Source organism: Dunckerocampus dactyliophorus, chromosome 15, assembly GCF_027744805.1.
Source record: "Dunckerocampus dactyliophorus isolate RoL2022-P2 chromosome 15, RoL_Ddac_1.1, whole genome shotgun sequence".
NCBI lineage: Eukaryota > Metazoa > Chordata > Actinopteri > Syngnathiformes > Syngnathidae > Dunckerocampus > Dunckerocampus dactyliophorus.
In genome coordinates this window covers 21,475,799-21,492,453 of record NC_072833.1, presented here as the reverse complement: position 1 = coordinate 21,492,453, position 16,655 = coordinate 21,475,799, and the positions used below count along the sequence as shown (strand labels likewise).

At 41.4% G+C, this 16,655-nt stretch overlaps 1 protein-coding gene across 1 annotated transcript in view; it reads right to left on the bottom strand.

Moving 5' to 3' along the window:
- frem1a (Fras1 related extracellular matrix 1a) overlaps positions 1–15,596 on the bottom strand; it is a 37,666-nt gene extending 22,070 nt beyond the window's left edge. Inside the window, exons 1-9 of the mRNA XM_054800712.1 lie at positions 15,315–15,596; positions 13,816–13,910; positions 13,424–13,734; positions 12,288–12,466; positions 6,399–6,725; positions 6,213–6,321; positions 5,701–5,832; positions 3,376–3,720; positions 2,894–3,036 (exon numbers count right to left, since the gene is read on the bottom strand). Of these exons, the coding sequence (XP_054656687.1) occupies positions 2,894–3,036; positions 3,376–3,720; positions 5,701–5,832; positions 6,213–6,321; positions 6,399–6,725; positions 12,288–12,466; positions 13,424–13,734; positions 13,816–13,910; positions 15,315–15,596 (1,923 nt within the window). The remainder of the gene's footprint in view (positions 1–2,893; positions 3,037–3,375; positions 3,721–5,700; positions 5,833–6,212; positions 6,322–6,398; positions 6,726–12,287; positions 12,467–13,423; positions 13,735–13,815; positions 13,911–15,314) is intronic.
- Between the last annotated feature and the right edge of the window lie 1,059 nt (positions 15,597–16,655).

Genomic DNA, 16,655 nt, shown 5'->3' with positions numbered 1-16,655 from the left:
CGGCGGACCCGGAGGTTTTCCCAGGCCAGTTGAGAGACGTAGACCTCTCCAATGCGTCCCCAAGGCCTACTCCCGGTCGGACATGCCCTGAATACCTCCCCATGGAGTCGTCCGGGAGGCATCCTGACCAGATGACCAAGCCACCTCATCTGGCTCCTCTCAATGTGGAGGAGTAGCAGTTGTACTCTGAGTTTCGCCCGGATGACAGTGCTTCTCATCTTATCTCTAAGGGAGAGCCCAGCCACCCTATGGAGAAAAGTCATTTCGGCCGCTTGTACCCGCAATCTTGTCCTTTCTGTCACTACCCAAAACTCTTGTCTGTGGGTGAGGGTAAGAACGTAGATCGACTGGTAAATTGAGAGCTTTGCCTTCGGCTGAGCTCTTTCTTCACCACAACGGGCCGACGCAGAGTCCGCATCACTGCAGACTTCACACCAATTCGGCTGTCGATTTCGAGCTCCATCCTTTGCTCCATACTTAAAATACTCCACTTGGGGCAGGATCACATCCCCGACTCGGAGATGGCACTCCAGCCTTTTTTGGGCGAGAACAATGGACTCGGACTTGGATTGTCATCCCGGCCGCTTCACACTGATCTGCGAACTGATCCAGTGAGAGTTGAAGGTCATGGCTCGATTAATCCTGCAGGACCACATCATCTGCAAAAAACAGAGACCCAATCATGCAGCCACCAAACCGAAACCCCTCAACGCCCTGGCTGTGCCGAGAAAATCTGTCCATAAAAGTAATGGACAGAATCGGTGAGCCCTGGCAGAGTCCAACCCTCACTGGAAACGGGACTGACTTATTGCCGGCAATGCGAACCAAGCTCTGACACCGGTCATACAAGGAACAAACAGCCTGGATTACGTCGTCCGGTACCCCATATTCCTGAAGTACTCCCCACAGAATTCCTCGAGGGACACGGTCAAATCACTTCTCCAAGTCTACAAAACAGATGTAGACTGGCAAACTCCCATGCACCCTCAAGGACCCTGCCGAGAGTGTAGAGCTGGTCCACAGTTCCACGACCAAGACGAAAAACCACACTGCTCCTGCTGAATCCGAGATTCAACTATCTGGTGGATCCTCCTTACCAGGAAGGCTGAGGAGTGTGATCCCACAATAGTTGGAACACATCCTCCGGTCCCCCTTCTTAGAAAGGAGGACCACCACCCCAGTCTGCCAATCCAGATGCACCGCCCCCGATGTCCACGCGATGCTGCAGAGTCGTGTCAAACAAAGTCACACCCACAGCATCCAGGGTCTTAAGGAACTCTGGGCGAATCTCATCCACCCCCAGGGCCCGTTCGGAAGTTGTTCTCCATGGCTTTTCCAAACTCCTCCCATGTCCAAGTTTTTACTTCAGCGACCACCAGAGCCGCAGACCACTTGGCCTGCCGGTACCTGTCAGCTGCCTCAATAGGACTTCTTCAGCTTGACGGCATCCCTTACCACTGTTTGTTTTTTCAGAAATGAATTAATTAATAAATTATGGCTGTTCTGTGGTAGAATATGGTCTGTTATTAGTCAAAACATTGAATACAAGTGATATGTAGTATTCTGGTCACTAGGCAGCAGTAGTACACATTGTGCCACTGCCCTGGCATATGACCTTGTCGTAATTCAGAGCCATGTCACAAGGGGTCAATTTTCTCTCATTCATCATATATCCCCGTTTCCATGGACTCAACTGACTCCTCGGACCCGGATTTCCCGGCCCAGAGTAATTTTTGCTTTTTCCAGTTCATTGTGACCTGCGGCCTCATTATGATTTCAATGCTGCTCATCCTGGGGCTCCTGGGCCGTCTCGAGGGGGGTTGTGTGGAGGGTGTACTGTCATTTCTGTCTCCTGGTGGTTCCGCCCTCTTCCAAGGCCACCCTCTGCCTGCCTGTGCCCGCATAGGTGTTTCTCATTTTCCCTCAGCTTCTGTAGCTATGTACGTATATCCCTTACCCTTTCCAACCATCTTGAGCCAGTTTTTTGTCTACCCAGCCACGTCCAAGCATTTTTGTATTTTATTACTACTATTTATTACTCGTATTTTATTACTGATACTTGTCTGACCCTTTGACCTCGACTTCTGCGTCGCATTTTGTTGTTTGGACTCACCACTTGTGCACCGACTCAAGAAACTCTTGCCTGACAGCTCTGCCTTTGAGTCCTCCTTCGTGAGCCCAGTATGACATTATGACTTTACTTTATGACATTACTTTCTCATAATGTTACAATTTTATTGTTTTCATATTAATGTTTTATTCTCCTAAAATTGTGAGCTTTTTCTCATTAATTAAAGTTTTCACAGAATTTGATATTGTTTTAGTCTCATACAATTCATGAGTCACAAAATGACAAATTTTGTGAAAAATATTTTTTTCCACTGTATTGTGAGTATTCCACAAGGGTTGGATCACGGCAACTGCGCTCTTCTTGTTTGTTGATATGTTCGGACATTGTTGTAAGCAGACAGCAAGCATCTCTCCCTCAAAGATTGTCTTATTCCAAAAAAAGAGTTGCCACTAACAAGCTGTTTTGCCAACAGGCAGGCGACAAAGCTATTGTTATGCAGGACAGTCTCACCAGCCACCAACCACAACAACCCTATTGTGGCCACCCCCAGGGGACACATCCACTAGAGACATAAAAAGGAGACTCCACACGCTAAACTTTTTAAACTGAAGAAGCCTTTTGAATTAAGGATGAAACATCTTCAACAAACAAGAGGAATTAAATTGCCTCACCTTGCTTCAACCTTTGCGGATTATCATGACCTGGCTGACTGACAATCTACAACACATCTCCGACATATTACAAGGATGTTTATGCAGGTTTATTGCCTGTCTGTCTTATTTTTGTTTATTACTGCCTATTATTTCAGACTGCTATACATACCTGAGGTTCTGACAAGTTTGGGGGATCGTGGAAATCGGACAGAACCACTTCAAACGAGTCTTCCAACATCTCATTTCTTGTGTGTTGGTAATAAATCATAGACTGGGACAGGTCCCTCTGGAGGAATTTGCTGACAGGGTAACCTCATGAAAGAAATTATGAAAAAAATCAATATACTGTATGTGTATGCCTTCATACTCAATATGTACCTTATAGAGTTTTCTCAGAATTGTATTTTTTTTAATTATCGAAAGATTACTACTTTATTATTAAACTTCTCATACTTTCATACAATATGGTAAAATATGATGTATTTTTGCATCTTCAGCTATCCTAAAAAATGTTATCCTCTTCAGAAAATAAATGTAAAATTCTGATTTTAAAATATTGTAAAGAAAGTAGCACTATTTAGAGAAAAAGCCACTTTTTTTCGGAACATTATTATAATTGCAGTTTTTCTTTTTGCCTAGTTTTTGTCTGACCTGTTAGCCCCGGTCCTGGAATCTTCACAATCTCCCCCGCCCGTGGGGGAGTGGTTATATTAAAAAGAATGTAGTCATTACTGGAATCCATATCAGATGCTTGAAGAGAGGAGCCTTTTAGCAGGGTGGTCTGACCCTCCAACACGTCCAGCAGGACGTTGGCCACGAGGAACGGGGGGCTGTCGTCCTTCGGGAGAATCTTAACAGGGAACTTGTGGCGGCTGTGGTGACGTCCGTCGGTGATGCGGAACACGATGAAATCGCTGGTGGAGTCGCTGTCGTCGTGGTGATAGCAAACAAAGCCGGCTTTAATGTCGCTGACGGTAAACATGAAGCCCTTTCTGCCTGCAGATAGAAGAGAAGCCTTTATTAGTCCAACTATAGGAACATTTTGAAGGTGCCAAAGGGGACACCTGCTCTGTTTCCAAGGCTGGTGTTCCTTCAAGTGTAACTCAGCAGACCACTCCCTGAGAACGGGACCTCTCGTGTCATAAGAACTTCTTAGAAGGGCCCCCTGCACACAAGCACCTGAGCCTCACATGAAAAAGGATAAAGTACACCCAAATGTACGATGAAATATCACTTCAGAATATCACTGCAGAAATTTGTCAAAGAAAGCTTAATTGCTTCTGTTTCTCTCACTGTCTGACCATGGCATACTCCCTTCATCATTATCCTGATGAAGCTGACGATGGCACAGCCATCAGAGAACTTCCACAGGTGTACATAAGGACAGATGTGCACCAGGAAAGGTGGAGGAAGAAACTGAACAGCGAGCCCACTATCTGACAACTGAGCCTTCCCCATAGACCACTCATATGCCCAAAACATTCTTTCCGGACACATGTGGCAGAAATGTGTAACCGGTTCCCGAATGTGACACCATTCCCCAGACCTGAATCCAGTCAAACAATCTGAAATATTGATTGAGAAAAACTGATGAGATTCTCAGCGGACCCTACCTTCCTTGTAGACAGGTTTCTGAAGTGTATTAGCATGACTGTTCCCTACCGTTCCCCAGACCTGAATCAAATCGAGCCATCTGAATTCTACGTTTTTAGGAGGGCCCCTTACACACCAAAAGACCTGAAACTGTGTGTTTGTAGTGGTCCTGTCATATACAACAAAGACTGATGAGAACTCATTTAGTAAATTGAATTAAATTGTAATTCATTTTTAATACCATTTTCTCCACGGAACAGCACAAAATAGGTCAAACCCAACATTCCAGTGCATTAAAGTTCACTTACAAGAACGATTACAACTACTGTTCACAAGACTTTTGTGGCTATGCGAAAATGGTTTTTTTTTAAACACAGGGTGAAGAATACCCGAGTGAACCAGGATTCATCATTACACTAACTGGATTCAATAATTATGCCAGCATATATTTTACAAGTTATCAACACAAAACTCAGTTTGTCATGTAAATGTCTTTTTCCTATCTCGGAACAAGAACAGCCTCCGGCATTTGTAACGGAAATGAAACATAATCCATGCAGTTATCCAGGTACTCATTAAGGGTGTCACGATACACTCAGCTCATGAAATGAGACCATACGTGATTTTGGGTTCATAAGAACGAGATTAGATGATATTTTAACATTACTTAAGACAGCAACAAAACAGGATTGGACAAACAGACTTTTTTTATATCACCAAACAATGCAGACACTTTTTAAAAATGTTTTATGACTTTGCATGATGCTTTTAACAGTTTAACTTTTTTCCACAAATTGAAACAAAAACTAAAAATAATAAAAGTTACAATAATGACGGTAGTTGTAGCAGCTACTGCTAATCATTTGTGTTGGTGTAGTTATGTAAAAGACACATGTAACATAGATTACAGTAGATTAGCTTTATGTTTACGCTAAAAGAACTACAATGTCCCATGATGAATTTACAAAACAGACAATTTTGAAAGAACTCTTATACAGCGATCGTGTTTTGACCTGACAAATTTGAGGTAACTTTGATCTAAGTGTAGAATTACCCACAGCTTCTACATGGACATTCACGCAGCGGTAGCTGAAAAAAAGCAGCCACACGTCTCACCTGCTCGAATGGCGCAATGGGCCAGCTTGGATTGCAAGATTTGTAGTGTGCGCATTTCACTGCCCCTAGTATTTATTAATACATATTCAACAAAGCCTTAACTGCAATCAACCATTATTACAATATACTACTTATCTTTATATGTGTTGTAGTGGTGCCCCAATTTGAAGTCGTCATTGTTGATAATGTCTCCAAACGCACGGGGTTCTCTTTAAAGCCAATAAAAAAGTACTCTGTGTCCGTGCCTTGCGGTTATAACAACAATACCTCCAACAGTCAGCTTCCCATGCAGAAGGCCGTCCACCGCAACGATACGAACGGCGTCTAAGTTGTCATTGTCCACAATCTGCAGCTGCTTCCACGTTATCGGGCGAGACTGACCCTCCAATAGGCTGATACCTGCGAAAGAAATTGTACATGAGGTCAGGCTTTACAATACGGTACACAAAAATACAGTAGTTACTGAGGGACTAATGAAGAACTAATGAATAATTAATAGTAGTGAGTTAGGGTTAGGTAGGTTCGTTCCTCATTAACTACTGTAATTTTGTGTACCTTATTGTAAAGTGTGACGGTACATTACAGGATGTGTAAGTGCGAGATCTTTCAATCTTTCATGGTCTATAAAAAACCTCACCAAGCGGCTGTCAATTTCAGATGAATTTATCTGTTGTGATTGACTGAAGCAAAAGGATACAATTTCAAGCAGCCATTTTGGAAAGGCAGACGTCTCATCTCATCAGCGCAGAAATATAGTGGTAAAAATCAATTTTCAATACCCATGTTCCAAGAAACTCTGGGCGCACTGGTGTCGGCTGTCCGCACGGACATGTGAACTGTCATCGGTGGGCTCTTCTTGAAGTAAAAATCGTGAACCTCGATTTCCATCTGTATGGGAAAATTCATAATGTTAAAGATTCTTTGATTTCACCATTAACGATGTATTTGATGTATTTGCGGAAGACCTCGTAGTTTCTGCGCTGGGTATGAGAGGAGTTCGGGGGCTGATATCCGATCAGCATGTCATTCAGGTCTAACCACGTGAATGAGTAGATGGGACGAGTGTGATCCGACAGGTGAGCGATGAAGCCGCTCGTTGGCGAAAGCTCGGTGATGTTAAAAATCAAGTGCTCCTTCGGTGTTTCATCGTCGTCGGCGTCCAACGTCCTGGTGGATAGTGGTGTGAAAACGAACTGGTCCACCTCCAGGATGAACGTCGGCATGAATGATGCTTCGGGAGGCCGGTTAGCTAAGGTGCCGTTTATCCGAATTGGAATCCAGATCTGTTCAGACTTCAGGGGAAAAAAAAACAATGTCATTTTTTAAATTTAGATATTAATGTTACGCATATTATTCAAAGATGCAAAATACATAGAAGGACGTTGCAAAGTCATAAGCACAAAATCAATACAGTCATCAATAGAGTAAAGCCATTATACTGTGGTCCAAAAAAAAGAATAATCGTTATGAGTATACTTAAAAAAAATGAATGAGAATAAAGTTGTAACATTCAAATGTTATATTAACAAAATAATTAAGTAGGAAACATTAATAAAAAAAGAAACATACAAAAAAAGTCACCTTTCATGGGAAAAAATGTCATAACTTAATGAGGTTTTTAAAAAAGAAAAAGTCTACAAAAAATGTTACAAAATAGTCTTGTTCTTGTGAATGTCTTTATATTCATATTTCTTCACATCTTATGGAAATAACAAAAAGTTGTGATATAGCTGTTTATTTGTCACCTGTGTCTTGCAGTGCCCATTTTTGGTCTTTCTGGGGCGGGGCCCCTGGCTCTGTACCGCTGTACATTTACTCTTTTGTTATCAAACACAGATAATTCCATTCACCACACTATCCCTGTATGTCTCTACCCTTTTATGTCGGAAATTTATGAATACATGAATTTATAAGAATTTGAGCTTTATGAGAACAAAGTCCTAATATGAGGAAAAAAATCATGAAGTTAAAACAAAGTTACTTGAAAGAAACATCTCCTGGATGCACTGGGACGCATCATCAGTGATGTATCCTGGGCTCATTGGGTGTTTCGGGTCTCGCAACATCAGACACCCTCCCCCTGGTGACCCAGCCGGGGTTGATCATGCCTGGGCTTGCGTCCCAGTAGCAACCCACGGATCTGCCCTTCTGAGCCACAGCCACCTTGTGGCTTTCTCTGCAGCTTCGCTTGCGGATTTGATGGCCCTCTTCTTGGCCGCCCCTGTTATACCCAGACGGCCTAGGACTTTGCAGAGAGAATGTCCTGCAAAGCCTCTACAGCCAACTTCTATTGGCTCGTAAAATGTCCTCCAGCCCTTTCTCCTGCACTCCTCCACCAGTTCCTGGTACTTGGCACGTTTCCTTTCATTGGCTAAAGAATATTATGAAAAACACCTATTATTTTTTTATGTAACATTATGGATTTATTGTCATATCATGACTTTTTTCCCTTTGATCTCATATTTCAACATTATTCTCTTTTCTTGCAACTTATGAAACTTTTTTTATCTCGCTTTTTCTTATAACTTTACGTCTTAACACTTTTCTTCGTTTTTTTCATTTTCGTACGATTATGCATTCTTTTCATTGTGATTTTATTCTCGTAAAATCTTTTAGATGATGTTCTTTCAGCATTGCAATATTACAACTTTTTTCTTGTAACTTGAGATTTTTATCATAATAATTTGACTTTTTTCTCCAAAAAAGGTGATTTTTTCCCCCCCTTATATTGCAACTATTCACGTAATATCACAACTCTTTTCAAGTGATATTATGACTTTATTGTGGTTACAACATAACTTTATTTGGACTTTTTCTGATCTGAACTTCATTCTCTTTGCAACATTTTTGTTAAGATTCTTGTCGCTCTGCTGCCGCCTGCTGTCTTCTTTCCACAGTTCTCGCTGAGGCGGAGCTGGAATCCCATCAGTACACCTGCCATTAATCACCCCGCTCCCATTCGTAAGCCGTGGGATGAGTGTGGTCCGGTGCCTGATTGTCATCGTCTCTCGCCTATGACCAAGCTAACCTTCCATCTCCTAGTTCTCGGATTGTTACGATTGTTGTCCTTTGTTCTTGTTACCACGCCATTCCGGCGATTGCTGACTGTTTATTCTTTCCCGACGCTAAGTTTAGTGTATTCCCTGTCGGCCGTACGCCACAGTGATTTTTTGTTACTCCGTAGTCTAGCTCTACACCCTTTTGTTGTCTCTGTTACCTGTGAACCTGTTCAAATAAACTCTCGCACTCTATGCACCTGCTCGCCCTGCATCGTGGGATCCTAGTTTTTCTCATCATCGCATGACAATGTTTTCTCATATTTCAACATTTTTTTTCTACTTTTCTAACAACTTTGAGATTTTTTTTCATAATGTTTTGCCTTTTTGTACGAGACTAGATACAAGACTAGATGCAAGATGGCGCCCTCCATGACGGACGTCTCTGTCTCATTCTCCCATTTTTTTCTATTTTTTGCTATTTTGTTGTTCATTTTGGACATTCAACGCACTCACGCAGTACATTACAACAGAGAGACACTCTTGAACATCGGCAGGGTTCATCATGATCTTTCATTCAGCCTCTTAGACTTCGGCTTTCTTCTGCGCCGGTAGAACACAGCAGCTTGCGGGCCTGGTGAGCTGAATACCCAGCGAGCAAAGCATCCGAGGCGTAAACGAGGCAAGAGAGGCGGCCTGCATGCTAGGCTAAAAGCTAGAGCGACGAGGCCACCATTACCAAGCCTGCTGCTAGCCAACGTCCGCTCTCTTGAAAACAAGATGGACGAACTAAGAGCAAGGATTACAGCTCAACGTGAGATCAGGGAATGCTGTGTGCTCACCTTCACAGAAACCTGGCTGACGGAGGATATACCGGACTCGGCGATCCAGTTGGAAACATCGTATCGGGGTGATCGGACTAGCGTCTGGTAAACACAGAGGTGGCGGCGTCTGTGTTTACGTAAACAAACGGTGGTGCACAGACGTACAGACGATGGAAAAGCACTGCTCGCAGGACATTGAGCTGCTGATGGTGAAATGCAGACCTTTTTATTTGCCTCGTGAGTTTAGCGCTGTGTATTTAACTGCTGTTTACATCCCACCACGAGCTAACACCGCTAATGCACTAGGCCTCCTGCATGACATCATTGATAAACACGAGACCAAACACCCGGACGCTGTATTCATTATATCTGGCGATTTCAACCACTGTAACCTCAGGACTGTCTTCCCCAAATATTACCAGCATGTGAGCTTTCCCACAAGGGAAAATAACATCCTGGACCAAGTCTACTGCAACATGAAAGGTGCTTTGAAGGCTGTTCCAAGACCCCACTTTGGAAAGGCTGACCACATCTCTATATTCCTTTATCCAACATACAGACAACTTCTCAAACAAGCTCCCCCTGTAAGTACAGCAGTTAAAGTGTGGAATGAAGAAACTGATCAAGTACTTCAGGACTGCTTTGGCTGCACAAACTGTGATGTGTTTAAAACTGCAGCGGGGAAGGAAGATTGTGCTGTTGATCTGGATGAATATGCTTCTGCTGTTACTGGCTACATTAGCACATGCATAGAGACTGTTACCACCACCAAAAATTACAGAAAATACCCCAATCAAAAACAGTGGATGAACTGTGATGTAAGTGCTAAGCTACGTGCTCGTTCGACTGCATTTGTCATGGGCACCGCTGATGACTACAAAAAGGCCAGATATGACCTGAGGAGGTCCATACGAGAGGCCAAAAGACAGTACAGACAGAAGCTGGAGGGCTACTATTCCACCTCAGACCCTCGGCGCATGCGGGCGGGGCTCCAGCACATCACAGACTATCGACAGCGGAGTAGCGTAGCCACGTCCAGCCAAACAACACTTCCAGATGAGCTGAATGAGTTCTATGCCCGCTTTGACACCCAAACTCCTGATGAGCAGAGAGGGTGGCTGGACTTGGGGAGCACACAGGACTCACCTCTCATGGTGACATCAGCTGATGTGCGCAGGGTTCTAAACAAAACAAACCCACGAAAAGCAGCAGGCCCAGACAACATCTCAGGACGTGCACTTGGGGTTTGCTCATCAGAGCTAGCTGATGTGCTTGCTGACATATTTAACCTGTCGCTTGCACAAGCATCTGTACCGACCTGCTTTAAGTCCACCACCATAGTGCCCGTACCCAAGAAGAGCAACGTGACCTGCTTGAATGACTATCGCCCTATAGCACTCACTCCTATTGTTATGAAGTGCTTTGAAAGAATAGTCATGACCCACATCAAAAAGAGCATCCCGGCAACTGTGGACCCTCTACAGTTTGCATATTGCCAGAACCGGTCCACGGATGATGCAGTCAACACTGCCATCCACACAGCCCTTTCTCACCTACAGGGCCAGGACACATACGTCAGAATGCTATTTATAGACTATAGCTCTGCTTTTAATACAGTCAGCCCCCACAAACTCACAAATAAGCTCCTCACACTTGGCCTGTCACCCTCCCTCTGTAACTGGGTGTTTAACTTTCTCACAGGCAGACCCCAGTCAGTCAGAGTCCACAATCGCACATCCAGCACAAGAATTGTGAGCACTGGGACCCCACAGGGGTGTGTGCCGAGTCCACTCGTCTACACGCTCTTCACCTATGATTGCGTGGCCTCCCACAACAACACCAGCATCATTACATTTGCGGATGACACTACAGTCATCGGCCTGATCACTGGTGGTGTTGAAACATCATACAGAAGAGAGGTGGCGGACCTCATAGCTTGGTGTTGTGATAACAATCTCCTTCTCAATACAGATAAGACGAAAGAGATGATCATCGACCCAAGAACAAGGGAAAAGGAGCCGCATAAACCCCTGTTTATTGATGAGACTGAGGTGGAGAGGGTGAAAACCTTCAAGTTCCTTGGCACACACATCAGCGAGGACCTCACCTGGTCTCACAACACCCAACAAATTCTGAAGAAGTCCCAAAGGAGACTGTACTTCCTGAGAAGACTGAGGAAATTTGGCATGTCCACCACAATCCTGAGTTGCTTCTACAGATGCACTATGGAAAGTGTCCTTACCGCCTCCATCACTGTTTGGTACGGTAACTGTACAACACGTGATAGGAAGGCACTCCAGCGGGTGATCAAGACCTCACAGAACATTGTTGGGGCAGCCCTCCCCTCACTGCAAGACATTTATAAATCTAGAGTCCTACGGAGAACACACAACCTCATCAAGGACAGCACACATCCACAACACTCATTATTCACACTCCTACCGTCAGGCAGACGCTACAGGAGTTTGAAGTCCAGGACCACAAGGCTGGCAAACAGCTTTTACCCACAGGCCATCAGGCTTCTCAACGAAGCACTCACACACGCCACGTGCAACACACGCACACACTAATAGCACTTTATTTATTTATTTATTTGTATTATTCATCTGTATTAATCTCTCTTCTGTTGTTGTTGCTTAATTTATTGGTATTTATGTTTCTTATGTTCTTAGCAAGAGATAGCCATTTTTAATTTTTTTTTCTTTTTTTTTTTTTTTTTTTTCCTTGTTTGTGTGTTTTTGTTTTGTTTTTATATATATTGTTCTATGGACCATGCATGTGTCTGAAATAAAGTTGATGATATGATGATGATATGATGATGATATTTTTTTTCTTGTGTTTTCTTTCTTTTCTTGGGAGAATGAACAGAATAAGAATTTCATTGCATAGTATAACTGCCTGTTTTACTATGCATATGACAATAAAACTCTTGAATCTTGAATCTTTTTTTGTGTAAACGTTACAACTTTATTCTCCTACATTGCCGACACTTTCTTTTCAGACAGTCCCATTAACAAACAAGTCATAGCTTTGCCTTATATACGCTGCTGCTCCTCATGTCCTTGATTTCAAGCCTGATGGTGACATAATCAACATCAGGAGACGGAGGATCCATGTGCCGATATTTCAGCCCCATCACCAGGAAGTCATCACAAGGAATTTTGAGGAACTCCACAATCTTCATGTTCCCGCCCAACTCACTTTTTAAACGTTCTGGAGAAGAAAATAACACAATGGCAAGTTGTGTCAGTACTGAGAAAATGTTTATGTAACGTAACAATACAGGAACAGAATGGTACTATTACAACAAAAAAGTCAGAATGTTCAGAGAATAAAGTTGTGTATGAGAATGGTGTTGGGTGCAAACAATGTTATAAGAAAAGTCGTCTTACAGGAATAATAATAAAAACCAAAATCTTATCCAAAGAAGTAAAAAAAAAAAAAAAAGTACATTTATCCCACCTAAAATTGTGAAAATAAGGTCGTATTGTAATGGCAATAAAGTTGTAATATTACAAGAAAAATCTGTAATATTACAGAGTAAAAGTCACATTTTTGGAGAGCAAAAAAGGTCATAATTTTCCCAAAAAGTGAAAGAAATGTTATAAATTCATGAGATATTGTATACCTGCACAAAAAACTTTCAAAGTTCCAATAATGAAGGCATTATGATATGAGGATAATGTTCAAATATTAAGAGGCAAAAGTCATCATGTTGCGACAAAAAGTCTCCAACAAGCCTCCAAAATAATAATCCAGAAGTTTCCAAATAATGATACAATTCATCGTACAATAATTAAAATTTTTCTTTTAACATTACAAAGTTGTATTGTTTCGTATGTAATGCTACATTAGTGAGAACATTACAGAAATAAAATGATAACATTACGAAAAAAGTAAAAATTTTACGAGAATATAGTCATAACCAGAGAAAAAAGTCGTAATATTACAAGAATCTTGAAAAATTGAGAATATTATATGACAAAAAGTTGTATTGTCACCCCCAAAAAAGTTGTAGTTTCACGACAACAAAGCTGTAACATTATGAGAAAAAAAGTCAGAATCTTATGAAAATAAATAAAATACTGAGAAAAAAAACTATCAAGGTATTATTATGAGAATAGAGTCATCATAAAATGGTAATGTGTCGAAAAAAAACGTATGCATTACTATTACCCCGTTGCAGATTTACGTGGCTGGAGCTCCTCGGTTTGTCCCTTCGCTCTGCAACCTTCTGTGTTGCATTTATAAGTTGTCCATGAGCCGGCAGATGAGTGTCATGCGTATTAACATAGACACTACACTCTAAGTTGGCCCTCCTCTCATAGTGGAAAGACACCACTTTGCCATCCAGATCATCCGATATTCCATAAGCAGAAACTTCTAAAATTTTGGGCCCAAGCTTGATGATGCTGCATTCAGGTTCCACGATGTCAACATGGAGAGAAAACACCTCCATGTGTGTGTCAGTGTCGGTAAACCTGATTGGACAAAACACAGCTAATGCTAAAGGAAAAAGACTAAAGGATCTTGTCTCGTGCTTCAATATCAAGGTGATGTACCTGTACAGTCGAAGTTTGACTGTGTCCTCTGTTAACAGCGGACAGCCATTATGGACGTACTTGACCTCATTATCTCGATACTGGCAGTTGAATACCTGGAGAACATGTTACTAATGAAGTCATAATGCTACCAGAAAAACAGTTTGGAAAAAAAAAAGATCAATTGTCAGATGTATACAAAATTAAATAATTGTGTTGTGATATTATGAGGGAAAAGGTGAAAAGCGGTGTTTACACGCACGCATTTTGCCTCCGCATTGTCCCGCAATTTGCCGTGGCAATACGTATCATTTATTTATTTATTTATGGCATGTCTGAAAAGTGTTAAGACTAGTTTGCGCACTGTTTGCGTTCTGTTGACGCATAAATTACGCACTTGGCATGCAATTCGTGACTGCAAATGATGTGCATTGGCACGAAATGATCACGCTCCCGCACAACTTATTTACAGCTTGTCAAGTACTGTTTACGTCTAGTGCATGACAATAATACGCCCAACGTGCATTGCCACCACTTCCCCTATCCGTGAAGCAGTCATGGCATCATTTTGTCCCGCTGTGTCCCACGTGACGCCAGCTTCATTCATTACTCTATTTGCAAGGCACCTACAAGATATTGAACTCCAGAGAAGAAGCTCACGCAATAAAGAAAGGTAAGTACATCTTGCAGAGAGAGAATGAGCAAAGAGCAAGAAGGAGGCAATAAACCAGGAAAAAAAGAGAGATGGACAGTTTGGGAGAGGGAATTGCTCACTAGAAGGCATGGCTTTGGACATTATGATCACTTATTAACAAAAATTCACAAAAAAGATCCAAGAGGTTACAGAAATGACTTGCGAATTCCCCCCAAAGAGGTGGTGGAAAAGTTAGTCCATTAATGTGAATGAGACAAGCTGAGATATGCACCGCCCACATTGTTTGCACATGGGTTGAATGACTCTGATACTGGCTCGTTAGCATCTATTGTTCTGGCTCGGCCCTGGCTTCACCTCATTTGCATGACCAAGAGCTGTGGGTTTTGGTCTCAGTAACCTCAGTAATTAGTTATATTATGATAAAACATTTTTTGGAGAAAGAATTTGTAATAACATTTCAGAAATAGTTAAATACTAAGAAATGTCGTATTCTTACGAGGACACATTATAATAATAAAATCGTACTCTTATGAGAACCCTTTTATTTTTTTTTTAGAAACAGTCATAACCTTAGTAGATTTTTAAAAACTGAAATAATAAGAAAAATGTTGCAACATTATGAGTAAAAAATTGTAACACCACATTAATAAAGTCCTAATATTACTTATTTATATTATTTTTGGAGATAAAAGTAATTTTAAAAAAAGAAAAATGTGGTAATATTACGAGGAAAAGGTTGTAATGACAGTCAATGTCAGTAGTCGTAATATTAGGAGAGAAAGTCACCTTTTCCTGAGAAATAAGTCAAAGGTGGGAGGAGTAATCATGTCATTTCTACTAATGGCATGCATCAGCATCAATTTACCTGAGGCAGGAATCTGCCCACTCGTTGAGTGATGGGCTCGTTTAAAACCACCTCCACCTTGCAGGCATCCTTGTGAAGCGGGATCGTGAACTGCAGGTCACCTTCCTGGAGGTAGGCGGACTGACCCCGCCTAACCTTTAAACCTTTATTGACTTTTACAAGTGAACCATTGGAGCAAGAACAAGTTATTCCCAGAAGAAGAAGAAGAACAACAACAAGGAAAGGAAGGAAGGGTTTATCATTCTTTGACCCCACTATTGTCGAGTCATCAGTAGTTGCCATCATGGCCAGTTGGGATCAAGCAGCATCGTTTTACCACTCTGCTATGTCTCCTTTTTCAGCTGGGTCAGGAACTGGGGGAAAAAAGTTTTTAAGGTTGTTATAAAATGATGAGGAAAAAAAATAAAAATGTGATTAACATCTTAAAAATGTTATGAAAAAAAAATCACCTGCATGTAGAATTTTTTTTATTAGATTAAAGAGGAGTAAAATACTAAGAAATATATTGGAAAATCATAAAAATAAAGACATACTGTAATGAGAATAAAGTTGAAATATATGAAAAAAGTTGTAATATTAATGTAATATTTTTTTTGGAATTTTTTGCAAAAAAGTAGCGAAAACGTGAAATTATGACAATAAAGTCATTTTAATGACAAGTGTAATATTAAGAAGAAAAAGTCATATTTTTAATACTATGTGAAAAGGTCAAAACAGTCATATTAAAAAAAGTAAAATAAATGTTACAAGATTAAAGTCAAATACTTGCAGTGTTCCAGTAATAAAGGCGTAATGATATGATAATAACCTTGAAATATAATATAAAAGTAGTGTTAGGAGGAAAAGTCCAAATTGTTTGGAAAAATAAAGTTTGCAAATAACAAAACAATTAATCTCAGAAACACTATTTGATGTTGACGGAACATACTGTATCAATACTGTACTGTAAAAGGTAATGATAAGTCATATTGTTGCGAGAATACAGCTGTTAAAGCTACATGCCGTATTTTTATTATATCATGTTCTGTCATGCTGCGCTACTGCCGCCAATCAGCGTTGTGTTGCAGTACACTGCTGACTCACCTGGGAGGAGTTACCAGTCCAAACATGCATCCAATGAGTGGGAAGACAACTTATGCTGGGCTGTCTGGTTACACCTCTGACAGATTGTTTTACTCTGCTCCTCGTCAGACGCCTGTTATCCCTGCCTTGTGTTACCCTTTGATCTGTGCTTTCTGGTCCACGTATTGTCTAAGTCAGGGGTGCTCACACTTTTTTAGCTTGCAAGCTACTTTTAAAATGACCAAGTCCCAAAGATCTACCTACTACTATAAATATAGA